The sequence below is a fragment of the Monomorium pharaonis genome, chromosome 5, assembly GCF_013373865.1.
Source record: "Monomorium pharaonis isolate MP-MQ-018 chromosome 5, ASM1337386v2, whole genome shotgun sequence".
NCBI classification, from domain to species: Eukaryota; Metazoa; Arthropoda; class Insecta; order Hymenoptera; family Formicidae; genus Monomorium; species Monomorium pharaonis.
In genome coordinates this window covers 27,095,328-27,109,603 of record NC_050471.1, presented here as the reverse complement: position 1 = coordinate 27,109,603, position 14,276 = coordinate 27,095,328, and the positions used below count along the sequence as shown (strand labels likewise).

The window sequence follows — 14,276 nt, the reverse complement described above, 5'->3', positions numbered from 1 at the left end:
CTTTATACAAAGAAAACAACTTTATTTAATAAGTTTTACAATTATCACTTATAATTAAGACATAACAGTAAGAATACTCTAAGAAAATTGAGAGAGAACTGCCGCTGCAGTCACAGGGTACTGTATTTATATGCCCAAAACAAAGTATAAGGACAAGGAAAATTCCTAATTACTAATGCATTCTTTTCTTAAGTGTTTTTAAGACAATAGTTATCTGGTTAGAAAAATAAGTCTGATCTTGTTTACATGATTCTTGCTTAATATTGTATCTTAATCCCTTTTAAGTACATTCCTAGACTAAAATGTGTGGATAAGGTGTACAAAAATAAGAAGTGTATCTAATCATTTATAAGTGCATTTCTAGACTATATACGTGGACAATGCTCACATTATAAAGATATATTTGTATGTACGTAAGAATGAGCAGAGCGTGAACAAAAAGAAAAGGAAAAACGAACATAGAAATGCACAAGTTTATACATGATTTTTGTTATTATTACTGTTAGGGGAAAGTATTTTATCTAACAATGAGTTCAAGGGGAAAAGGAATAACATTCTTGTATGATCCCCGTTGACTGATGAATATTATATGTCAAAGAAACCGACTGAGGCTGCGTTCCGATATTCACTGCCAGTACTGGAAATCGATAGTTTACGTCACATATTGTAGACTGTCAATACTGACAGTAAATATCGAAACGCAGCTTGAATGAATATTGCGTATATAGTTATGCAAACAAATATAACAAAATATAATAATAAATTACGAACACGTCATAATGCGATCGAATGTCATGATGCTCGAGAATTGTACGTAGTGTAAGAATCGTCGTTTTTCTTCTTATAAAAAAAAAACTTTATTTCACAAATTTTTACAATTATTACTTATAACTACGTGATTCTGAGTACTACGTACTGTGAACTGTTAACTGAGAGAACTGACTCTGTCGTCGAAGGGTGCCCTATTTATATGGGTAGAATGACGTATTATGTTTACTAGAAAAAAAGGGAAATTCCATACACTCAGAGGAGAACAATGTAAAGTATTTCTTAAAAACAGAATAATGGAAAATATACATTAGGAGTATATCTCTAATCCTCTGTAAGTGCATTCCGTAGATGATAAGTAGTTTTATGCTTAATAACAATATATCTTAATTCTGTCTAAGTGCATTCCTAAAATACGTGGACGATGCTCACACCTCCCTCCTTATAAAGAAATTTGAGGTTTATTCAAATTTTGGTTCGGACTAATCGTCTAATTGCTGGTTCTAGTTCATTATTAACATGTAGAGCATGAGGCGTGTAATGTACATGTTGCGTAGGTGCGCGATTTCCAAAGCTGCACTGATTATAGCAATTTCCACACAGCTGTTTCAATAGATAAATAATGCTTGAAAATAATCCGATTTTATAAAGAAATACAAACAGGACGGAGCCAAGGGCTATATATCCTGCCAATTGAAGATAATACATAAATTTTTCTTTCCATGTAATGGTTCTTTGATGTGTTGATATTCGTTCCGCTATGTTATCTAATTCTTCTAAAGTTTTGCCTAAAGTTTGCAATCGTTCCGGTTCAATATGAGTTTCTTTTATTAAGTCCATAGGTATATCTGTTAATTGATATTGAAAAAGTGTCTCATTAATTGATTTTTGGTCTATTAAATGAATAGTCTTGTGTATTTCGATTTCGTCTACAACTATATTGTCAGGTTTTAAAGTAGCTGTATTGGAAATTACTGTACAATCTGGTTCTAAATGAAGTATAAAATTTCGAAAGACTCGTGCTCTACGAGGTATTTTATCGGAACAAAGTACATGCACCAGCTCTTCTTTTGGAGCTATACCAATCCAATCCCGATTTGTATGGAGTTGGATCCATAAAGTGTTTTGAATTTGCATGTACTTAGTTGTACATTTTTCTGATTCGCATACAATTTATCTAGCTCGTTATTATAATAGGTCGCGTCGGTATCATCTAAAGTTCCAAATAATGTTTTGCTGACTTCACCTATAAAATTAAATAATCCGCGCTTGGTTCTATTTAACTTTTGAAATCCGGCTAAATATTGAACGTTCTCTACTTCGTTTTCTATTTCGCTTAGTTGATCTAATCGCTTAGTTATTCGTTTTTGGGAGGAACATATCCATTTCCTTTCACTAACACAATAATGGTTAAGTAAATCAGTATACGCTTTTTTAAGTATAGCAAAGTTTTTCTCTAAATCCGATAAATCATATCCTACTACAATCTTCCATTGTTCGTGGTATAATTTTACTTTATCTAAAGTTTCAAGGTAAATTACTTCACTATCATCTAGCTGAGCGATCTTGAACTTCTCTCTCTCTACATTGTCAGTAAGATGACCCTGGGGAATCAGGAGAAGAAGTATCGGAATGATTCGTATCAGATCCATTCCTATTGCCTGAAACGAAAGGTTTAATATCACTTCTGTGATATTGTTTAATTTCTCCGTTTTCTCTAATATGATATGTTATGAATTTGTCATGTCGAACAACAGGAAAAGGACCTTTCCATTGTGGCTCGAATGACTTGGCATTGAAATTCTTTACAAGAATCAACTCATTGCTTTCAATTGGTACGTAATTTTTGATAGGAATATTGGAATTTTGATAGTCGCGTATGCTCCTACGCGCTTCTTCCAATTTATTTTCGTGTTGAAGACGTGAGTCTTCAATTTGTTTTTGAAGGGTTACCCTTTCATCTTCTTCACTGAAGATGTGATTTGGTTCCCTACCGAATTGTAACTCGTAAGGCGTATAGCCTGTATTTTTATTAACTGTGCAATTGTATGTGAGCATTGCTTGGGGTAGTATCATATCCCATTGCTCTTGTTCGTTAATGTAATGTCTAATATATTCGGTTAGTATTAAGTGTGATCTCTCATTTTTTCCGTTCGATTGCGGGTGATAAACTGAAGTTAGTACGTGTTTTACATGCAATTTATCACAAAGTGTCTTAAATTCGTTAGAAGTAAATTCTAAAGCGTTATCGGAAAGTAGTTCTTTAGGTTTTCCGAAATATCTGAGCCAGGAGTACCACAAGGCTCTAATAATCGCGGCCGTAGATTTATCTACTAGAGGTTCTACGAGAATATATCGTGTCAGGTAGTCTTGGGTAACAAGGATATACCGGTTTCCTCTGTTTGTTATTTCAAACGGTCCCATGATATCGATGGATATTTTGTCATTTGGAGTTTGTGGGATATCAGGAGAAGAATAGATGTAAGGTTTTTGAGTACCTGGCTTGTTGAGTTGACATAATTCACACTTGTCAATGAATTCTTTGACGTCAACAGTTATGTTTGGCCAATTGTATTTTTGTCTAATCTTTTGAAGCGTCTTTTCTGTTGAATAATGACCGCCTAATATGCCGGAATGTGCATCCGATATAATTTCATTTTTATTTTTAATTTCTGGAAGATACTGAGAAACGTAAATGTATAATTTGTCTCCAAGATAATATTCGTCGATAACTGAAATCAATTTACTAACTTCCTTCTGATCGTGTATTATATTTAGATGATGATCGTTCTCAGTTAAAAAGTCATGTAGTTGAATACTTAATTGTCTGTGAGTTGCGTGAGGAGATACATAAACTTCGTTTTCTCTAGTAATTTCAGGAGGGGTTTCGATAAATAATATTGTTTTATTGGTTTGCCTACCGACTTGATTTCTTACTATTATTTGTTTATTCACTTTTGGTTTGGATGAGGATGGAATTGAGGGAGAAGATGATGGTCCCTTTTGTATTTCGTAATCGTTTTCAGGTAAGTATTCGTTCGTTGGAGTTGGTAGTGGAAACTTATCTTCAAACCATTGAGACGGTCGTTCTTCTATTATCGTCTTAGTTTTAGACTGCAAGTTGTACGTGTTAATTAAAGCGTCTATAGTGTTTCGTGTCTTGGTATTAATAGGTCCTATGAAATATAACGTCCATTTGTCAGGATCAGCATTTGTATCCTCAATGATTGGTGATATTAAAGTTAAGAGATTTTCCAAGGAGACAGATTTCGGATCAATATTTAACCATCCCGGAACTGGATCTTTGTTAAAAGCAATCTTAATTTCGCGTTTCTCTTTTATTATGTCTGATAATATGTGTTCGATATCTTCATCGGAAAGATAGGAGTCGATTGCATTTACTGGAATTCGTGACAGTCCGTCGGCGTTAGTATTAGTTTTTCCCGGTTTATAAACAATTTCGTAATCGAATTCTTCTAATTTAAGTCTCCATCTCATTAATCTGGAGTTAGGATCTTTCACGTTCATTAGCCAGACTAAAGGTTTATGGTCCGTTACGATTGTAAATTTTTTTCCGTATAAATATTGTCTAAAATGTTTTGTCGCCCATACAATTGCGAGTAATTCTTTTTCCGTAGTGCTATATCGAGTCTCTGCTTTATTAAGCGTTCTAGAGGCAAAAGCCAATGGCTTGTCTTTGCCTATTGTTCCTTGTGAGAGTATTGCCCCGATGGCCTCATTAGATGCGTCAGTGGTCAAAACAAACGGTCTGTTCCAGTCAGGATAAGATAATACAGGTTGCGTTATTAACTTGGATTTGAGAGATTCAAAAGAATGTTGTTGTTCGTTAGTCCATTGAAAGGTTGAGGATTTTTGGAGTAATCGTGTTAACGGTTTCGCTATCTTGGAAAAGTCTTTGATAAATTTACGGTAGTAACCGACTAGCCCAAGGAATTGTTTGATTTCTTTCGGATTTCTTGGTACTGGGTAAGTTTTTACCTTCTCGATTCGATTAGGGTTAGGTTGTATGCCTTGTTCCGAAATAACGTGCCCTAAATATTCAAGTTCCGGTTTGAGGTATTCGCACTTATCGGGTTGTAATTTTAGCCCGACCTGTCTAAGTCTTTCAAATAATATTCTTAAATTTTTGTTATGCTCTTCGATTGTTTTTCCATAAACTATTATGTCGTCTATATAAACTAAGCAATTATTACCAATTAATCCCTTTAAGCCCCGATTCATCATTCTTTGAAAGGTAGGAGGTGCATTTTTTAAACCGAAGGGCATTCGAGTGTATTCATAATGTCCGTTTGGAGTAGAAAAGGCTGTTTTCTGAATGTCTTTGGGATGCATGCCGATTTGATGGAAACCCGATGCCAGATCAAAAGCAGAAAAATATCGCGCATTACCTAACTGATCTAATATTTCGTCTATATTTGGAAGCGGATAAGCGTCTTGAATGGTCTTTTCATTAAGTTTTCTAAAATCTATTACTAATCTCCATTTGGGTTTACCAGAAGCATCCTGCTTTTTAGGTACAATCCAAAGGGGTGAATTATAAGGTGAATCTGATTCCTGTATAATTCCCTTTGCAAGCATGTCTTTAATCTGTTTCTTAATTTCCTCTTGGTGTATTGGAGGATAACGATATTGTTTTGTGTTAACAGGAATTTCGTCCGAGGTTTTAATTTCGTGTTCAATTAATTTAGTAAGAGGAAGAGGGTCTCCTGGTAAGGTAAAAATATCATGGAATTCCGTTATGATATCCCAGATCTCGCTGGAATGTTCTTGAATATGTGAAAGACGGGTATTTTCCTTCAATAGTTCTAAACGCGTGTTATCTAATATCTTTTCTGAAATGGGATAGATTGATGTCTCGTAAAAACTTTCAATGCCTTTTATCTCAGAATGTAAGTGTGACGGCAATATAGGTTTGTTAGAGTCATTCATTCTCGTGATCGCTCCAGTGTCATCTTTGAATATTACTAACACGTCTTGTTTTCTTTTCACGTTATCGGGATGCGGTTTATCGCACCTTTTAAATTCTTTTCCGCTTAGAATTAGTCGCTCGTTTGAAAATATAAAATTGTTTGCTGTGAGAAAATCAATACCTAGTATTCCTTGATGCTGTACTGGCGAATGATCATCTAATACATGAAATGTATGTTTTTTTTCAAATACCTCTACTACTACTGCGTATTTAGTTTTTATGGAGTGCGTAGTGACTCCAGATACAATTATTGCGTCTAACTTTAGTAAGTTATGATTTTCAATAAACATTTCATGTATTAAAGATATGTCTGAACCTGTATCTACTAAGAAAATAGTATCTTTGAAACCTGGAATCTTCAATTTAATTCTGGGTGCTCTGACGTACGTGCCGCCGGGTCCTTGGTAGACTTCTCGTCGTTGCTGTTGTTTAGGTCCTGATTGGCTGCATACAAATGATGCGATGCTCGGTCCGGTGGTTGATTGGGATGTTGGCGCTCGCGAAAATTTTGCTGTCCCTTTTGCAGGTGGAATGCCTTCGTTCTGCACTCCTTTTCTTCATGTCCACGCTTCTTACAATAGCTGCATTCCTTGGGTTGAAACCGTGTTTTTTCTTGAGAGAATCTTTTTGAAGATTCATAGCGTTGCATTCGCATTTTTCTTAGTCGGAGCTCTCCCTCGAAGGCTCTCGCTTTGGAGAATGCCTCGTTGAGCAGGCTGAACTCAAAACAATACAAATGATCACCAATCTCAGGTTTTACGTTGCGGCGAAACACTTCCACAGCTTTCTGCTGGTATAGCTGTTCCTGTACACAAATAGTTGCGATGCCAGTGCCCTGTGAATTTACTGCGTGAATGATTTCATCATGTATGCGAAGAAATCTATTTATGAATTCATCGATGGACTCGCTTTGACGTTGGATGCAGGTGTCTCTTTGCACCTCTAAAGCGGAGATATTCTGTGCTTTGCCGTAAAGATATCTCAGTTTTTCGTAAAACTGTGGAAAGTTTGGCGTAGTGTCTGTTCTAATTGAGTTTTTTGCTCTTCCCGTGAGTTTCTGTGCCACAATGCTACAGAGAAGCAGCTCATGTTGATCGACTGCTAATCGTTTTACTGCTGTTTGTATGTGGTTTATAAAGGTTTCCACATTATTTCCATCAAATTCCGGAATTAGTTGCATAACTTTATTGTAATTTTTTATAATGTTTTCAGGTTCAACAATCTCTTCTCTTGTTGTTTGCAATGGAATTTGATTCGCATGTCCGTTTATTTTAATTTCCGTTATTTGATTTTTGAGTTCTCTTATTGCGTCTGTCATTTCGAGCATTTTGTCGGTTAATATGTTGAAAGTGAGCGTTTGCTCGCGGTTAGGACTCTGTGCGCGCGACATTGGAGCGGTAACGAAAATTCTTGACTCTAGAATATTGCTACCCTCGCTTGATTCCGTTTCAGAGGCAATTATTTCTCTTACCCCTCTGTACTCTGTCCACGTCAGTCTGTCCCCGTTGAGTTCGATACAGCAGGATAATCTTCGGGTCCTCCTCGGAGGTAACTAGTGCAACTAGTATATTGTCCTCGAAGTAAAAGCACTTTTCACTATTTGCTAATTATCCCGCACCGCTGCCACCAATTGTAAGAATCGTCGTTTTTCTTCTTATAAAAAAAAAACTTTATTTCACAAATTTTTACAATTATTACTTATAACTACGTGATTCTGAGTACTACGTACTGTGAACTGTTAACTGAGAGAACTGACTCTGTCGTCGAAGGGTGCCCTATTTATATGGGTAGAATGACGTATTATGTTTACTAGAAAAAAAGGGAAATTCCATACACTCAGAGGAGAACAATGTAAAGTATTTCTTAAAAACAGAATAATGGAAAATATACATTAGGAGTATATCTCTAATCCTCTGTAAGTGCATTCCGTAGATGATAAGTAGTTTTATGCTTAATAACAATATATCTTAATTCTGTCTAAGTGCATTCCTAAAATACGTGGACGATGCTCACAGTAGCTTGTTCATGCATGCACGAACATGTGTAAGGATGACGCAGTGTCTAACATATGACAGGATGACCGTTTTTGATGGGCGATCCTTTGTCTGTCTCGAACTCCGTGGCATTGTTTAAGGGCGATGTTACAAGAAATTACGAGAAAATTCGAGAAAATGGACAGAAACATATAAAGGACGCACATCCAGTTCGAGCGATAGTTGAAAAGCAAACATCGGTCAGGTCAAGTTGGCAGGGTCAAGTCGCAGTCGAAAGCCTCGTCTACAATAGACGCAAGGACTGCGTCGCACGTCGTATGAGAATGTCGCAGATGTCGCAGTCACAAAAAAGTTAAAGTTGGCTCAACTCTGTGCGACAAAGGCTCTTGCGACTGCGACATTCTTATACGACGTGCGACACAGTCCTTGCGTCTATTGTAGACGAGGCTTTAGGGAAACGTACTAAATGATTACAGAACAATTTAAGTATTTTTTAAGTAGTGATATAAGAACATTAAGTGTGGGCATAGTCACATCCCAGATAGCACAGAATATTTATCATAAATATTCATAAATATTTTACAAATGTATTTAAAAAAAATATTCTTTAAAGATTATATAATTATTTTTCATAAATTATTTAGAGAAATGATACAAAAATTATTATCAACAATATATATTTTTAAAATGTACTAAAAAATATTTGTGGTATATAAACTTGAAATATTTTTTTATATTCTTTAATAGTATAGTATAAATATTTATTTTAAATATTTTCATAAATATTTATCATAATTTTTTTTATACCTGGCAAACTCGGACATAATGTACAAAATATTTATCATAAATATTTTTCCTTCTTATAAATATGTAAAAAAAATATGCGTTTTTTATTCAGCACAACAACCTGAATCTAATTGAATTTGGTGCTATCGAGTGCAATTTTTGTTGCTATAAATAACAAAAAACTATCCTTTGACATCTTGTCGTTTTTTTAACGCTATTCTTCCACGGATTCGTGGTGTTATTAAACAATCTTAAAAGTATTTTCCAACCGAAAGTTCTTGTAGAGGCAATCTTGCCTAAAAAAGCATAAAATTACTTATCGGCGCATATCTGTCATTGTAAGGTGCTCATCAGAGCACATAAAAATTCGAGGCGCTTTATCACAAGGAATAAATTTAAAGAAAAGCTCAAATGTAAGTCAGTCAATAGCGACTCGGCGGTGCTAATAGCTAACAGGAATTTAAAAGATCGACTTTTTTTAAGCTAAGTATTATCAGCGGTTTTTAGCCTACTTTAATTTAATTATAAATCTAATTATCTAAGAATAATTTGTTTAATAGTTAATATTTTAGTTGTTTTTTTACGCGTATTATATAGAATTAATGAATGTTTATTAGTTCAATTTCTCAGTTTTTTCTTAATTTTTACATCTTACATAATAATTTTAATTAACTATTTTAGTTTTAAATTTTATTACGTATGTGGTGTATTTTGCACTATTAAAATATTTAAAACGTGTTATTATTTTTTTACTTTGTAATTTTATCTATAAATGTTTCTAATTTATACGTTCATAAATTTAAAATTAATTTCTAAATCAAATAATAATATTTTATTTTCAATTTTAATTAGAAAATTTCTTTTAAATGTTAATTACATTAATTTTTTTCTAAATTCTATTTTTTTGAGTTATGGTTTATATCTCGATGTAATTAATTACTTATTAACCAAAACATTGTTCTTTTACTAATTTATTGTAAGTTTCTTTTATTTAAAGTTAAAATTTAATAACATTATTTAAATACAAATCTTAAATAAAACATTTTTAAACAAAATATTTTATAAATATCTGGGATATAACATTATAAACATTAAGACATTAGGTATGTGATAATATGAATCAATAAACAATTATAAAGGAAATACAATGTAAATCTTAACCCGTCCATGCTGACATAGAACAATGAATGTGCGATGAGCGTGAAATCGGCGCGCTTAAGTATGATCTGCTTTGTAATAAGGTCTTTAAGTTCACCAGTATGGCTTTTTGGTTAATAATAATAATAGTAATAGGGATATATCAAAATCTTTCAATAATTAAAAACAAGTTGTAAATAGAAATTATTATTTATATAAAATATTATTTACATTTAGTTTTAACCGTTCAGCAGCTAATTGCAAAGGTTAATGTATTTGAATATATTTTATTGAAAAAGATTTATATATTCGTGTTGCAAGACTATAAGAAAAATAAAGTGCATTGACACGAATAATGTATAAGATCTTGCGCCTTATTAACTGTAAAGTAGGTTTAATTAACATTAATAATAGGCGCGTTTCGCGTTTATTTTGACCGAAATCAAGAGGCACGATAGTGCCTCGCGCCAAATGTACTGCCGTGCCTCTATTATGCGAGACGCCGTTTGCGAGATTTCGTAGTTATCGGATTCTCAATAACGGTTGAATTAGATGATGAAGATGCTTAAAGGAGCATGCATCCGATTTATATCACAAAAATGTTTTTATTTTTTTGCTACGTGACTTACAAGCGAAGATATCGTTTAAAGTTTCGCATCAAGAGTAAAAATATTTTTAAGAAACGTCTTTATTGTCGTCGTCGTCGCCCGGGACAGATGGTGGAGATTTGTACTTTTGCTTTTCGCGCGATAGATGACTTACGATTTTATATATTTATTTATGAACGAGTGATACGGACGTGAAAAGTTACGTGTCATGATTGGCGGTCGCGTTTGCGCTGTCCGCGTGTCGAGGTAATGCGCGGCCAGTTTCATGTCTATGATGTGACAGTTCAGGTTAATGATCTGTTGACGTGATCAAGATTAGAGGTAAGTTAGTTTTTAGTTTTATGCATAATTTTCATATTACGTCGTGGATTACATCGTGGAAAGAAATACGGTTGTGCCTAATTTAAAGATTAGTATAACACTGCGTTGTATAATCAGATAAGTTACACAAAATTTTCACTTTTTGTATAGAATAAGTATTCTGAGATAAGTGTAATACTTTGTGTTATATTTTATTTTTAGTTATTTAAAAAAAAGAGAGGAAATAACACTATTGAAAATTAAAGTAAAAAAAGAATGGATAAAAGAAAAGAGTGAATGGTGAGGAGAGAAAAATATAATTAATCTTAGTGCTTGAAATTTACAGAGTGCTCGATAAAATATTCTTGGACCTTAAAGGTATGAAATAATGTAATTTTTCCTCAAATAATGATAGGATGAAGTTAACGGTTTATTTTTTGTGTCAGGAAGTATTTGTAATTATAATTTTATTCTAAAAATACTAGTGTGTGGCTCTTAAATTAAGATTTAAGATCTCTTTGATCATTTCACGTGTTTGACAAGAATTTTCCACAAGTTGGGAAGAATTGCAATTAATTATCATCTATATATCGAAACACTTATTATGCATTACATTAGAAATTATTACTAATTTATATAAATAACAATAAGTTACAGCATAAGTTATCACCTAAATTTGGCTTTTATTGGCATTGTATGATTATCATTCTAAACTACTTGTAAGAAAAATCTCAAGAGAATCGGTAGAAATCGAATAAGAAACTTAGGATCGCGATGATTGGATAAAGATGTGTGGAAAGAGAGTTAAAATAAGAAAAGAAATTTGAAAAGTAAGGCCAGACGTAAAAGTAATGGATTTATTAAAGCTTAGTAGAGACCATTATATTTTATAACGCTCAGAGTTATGAAATGTTACGTATGTCGTATTGACGTAAAATCTTTACAATGCGTTCGTAGAGCAGCGACATTCATATACATACTTACATTTAAAAAGAGTGTATGCGCGTAGAAAAGTCAAGCTTTGCCAATTGTTTATAAAATAGCGAAAAGGGAAATCATATTTATTATTTATTCTATTGTTTTTATTATATAATTGTTTATGATTATATATTTTTTTATTTGACATTTAATTTTATTTAAAAAATAATGTGAAATAGATTCGCATGTGTTATTTAAGTTACGCTAAAATCATGTCTTCCAAAACGCTTAATTACTATATCTAACAATAATATCTATTTACTGACATTTGATAACAATATTATTTTTGATAATTTTATACTAGTAAAATAATTTATTTCAATGTTATAAAAATTTTTATAACATTAAAATGTATAAAAAAGGAAAATAAGTTTTTTACAATTATAAGCTCAAACAATTTTTATTATCCGTATATCATTGAAATAAATATTACATTTATTCATTCAAATTAAAAAGATAGACAAAATTATTTATTAATTGAATATTTGTTAATAAAAAGGCAAATCACGTTTTTTTATTAAAAATTGAAAAAAATTGATTTTTCGCACCGGTATCTATTCTAGACATTTACCAAAAGGCAAATGACGTATTTTTATTATAAAAATACGTGATTTGTCTTTTGGTAAATGTCTAGAATAGGTACCGGTGAGAAAAATCAATTTTTTTAAATACTAATTAACAAAACTATACTATTGGAATGGAATGTAAAAATGTTTTTAGGGAGGGGCGATTTGATTTTCAGAGCAAAATGACGTCCACGCAAATCACGCATTTCATGAATTATTAAGTGATATAAAATATATATATTCTGGAAATTAAGGTAGAAAATAGTAATTGTGCAATATAATTATTCTGCATTAATAATAAAGATTTAAAAATTATAGATTTTTTACTTATACTGTACCACATGGGTTTGCAACTTTTGACGTGTAGTATGTGTCACCCTCTCCCCGTGTGTGTATGTGTGCAAATTTATTGCATGTCTGCAAATCCATGTGGTGCAGAGAACGCGTAGGCGGGGGAGGGGCTTCGCTTCTCCCCCTGCATCTCTTATCGTTTTTTCCTAACTCTAACCCAATCAGTTTTAGTCGCTATTTAACCACAATTTCAAATTTGAAGTCGCAAACCCATGTGGTACAGTACAAGCGTGAACGTTGTTTGATAGGACCTCGCATGAAAAGTCAAAAACACAATGGTACAAAAAACGTGCGGACGTGTTGGCGGAGCTTCACCTCTCCTCCATATCTTCTACCAGTATTAGCTAATAAAATAAACTAATAAAACTCGAATTGTTTCAAATAAGTTTATATAATGTTTTGAACATTTAATGTCGTTTTTCTCAAAAACTATTATCCTTATGGCAAAAATCAATTGGATATAAAATGTGTATTTTTATAAGATATATAACTCTTATTTGAAGTAATGTTCGAAATTTCAATTATTTACAGAAATAAATGGAAAAAACCATGATTTTTATGGTTTTTTTATGGTTTTTGCTATGAAAATCAAATTGCCCTCCTTAAAAACATTTCTACATTCCATTTCTATAGTAGTTTTGTTGATTGGTATTGAAAAAAAAATGATTTTTTGCATCGGTACTTGTTCTAGACATTTACCGCCTTTTTATTAACAAATATTCAATAAAAAGTAACAGTTTTGATTATCTTTTATAACCAAAATGATCACACAGGTTTGAAATAACAGTAACAACTTTGACAACTACTTTATCATAACTTTTTGCCTTAAAAATTTATTTAAGACTGAATATTTGTTAATAAAAAAACAAGGCACGTATTTTATTATACGTAATTGTCAAAGTTGTTACTGTTATTAAAACATTTGTGTTACTATTTTGGTTATAAAAGATAAATAAAACTGTTACTTTTTGTTATAAAAGAAAGATAAATATAACATAATGATACCGGTATTACAAGTTAGATATAATATAATGTAAGTAATAAAACCCATATAAAACCTTAATAAACCATATACATATTTGTAATAAAGGTTATATAAAATTATATATAATATATGGCGGATTATATATGACGGATTATAGGGGACGAAGTTTGGCGTTAATACTCCGTTTTTTTAATTAAAAAATTTGTTTTACTGAAACTGTTAAAAAAATTTAAGTAAAATGATGCAGGCTAATTAACGCGGGCGCCTATCAATCAAATCCTTATGCATAAGATTTATTGTGTTCCAACTGGTCAATGTTCGATGTACGATTTTCAGGGAAAAATTTTATTAACTCTTCCACCTTTCTTTACCATTATTGACAACAGAATATTAACATTATTGATATTATTGACAACAATAAGCCGATATTCTTTCTACATTTTTTGTTTCACTTGATTATACTTCACGCAAATTTTCGTATATAACACGTTAATAAACAAATACGACTGAAAGAACTACTCAGTGCTCAAAAATAAATTAATAAACAAATACGACCGAGTGATAATATGTCATATTAAGAAGGCTTTCTTAATATGACATATTATCAATCGGTCGTATTTGTATATTAATTTATTTTTGAGCACTGAGTAGTTCTCTCAGTCGTATTTTTTATTAATTTGCGTGAAACATAATCACGCAAAAAAAGTAGAAAGAATATTGATTTACTGTCAATAATGTCAATATTCTGTTGTCAATAATGGGGGAAAAGGGGGGGAAGAGTTAATAATATATTTCCCTAAACATCGTATATCG

At 32.2% G+C, this 14,276-nt stretch overlaps 1 protein-coding gene across 1 annotated transcript; it reads right to left on the bottom strand.

The window, feature by feature from the left end:
* Positions 1-847: 847 nt before the first annotated feature.
* Positions 848-6,073, bottom strand: LOC118645573. Its single transcript, XM_036286930.1, has one exon. The coding sequence runs from the start codon at positions 6,046-6,048 to the stop codon at positions 2,359-2,361; it is 3,690 nt and encodes a 1,229-aa protein (XP_036142823.1). The 5' UTR covers positions 6,049-6,073; the 3' UTR covers positions 848-2,358.
* Between the last annotated feature and the right edge of the window lie 8,203 nt (positions 6,074-14,276).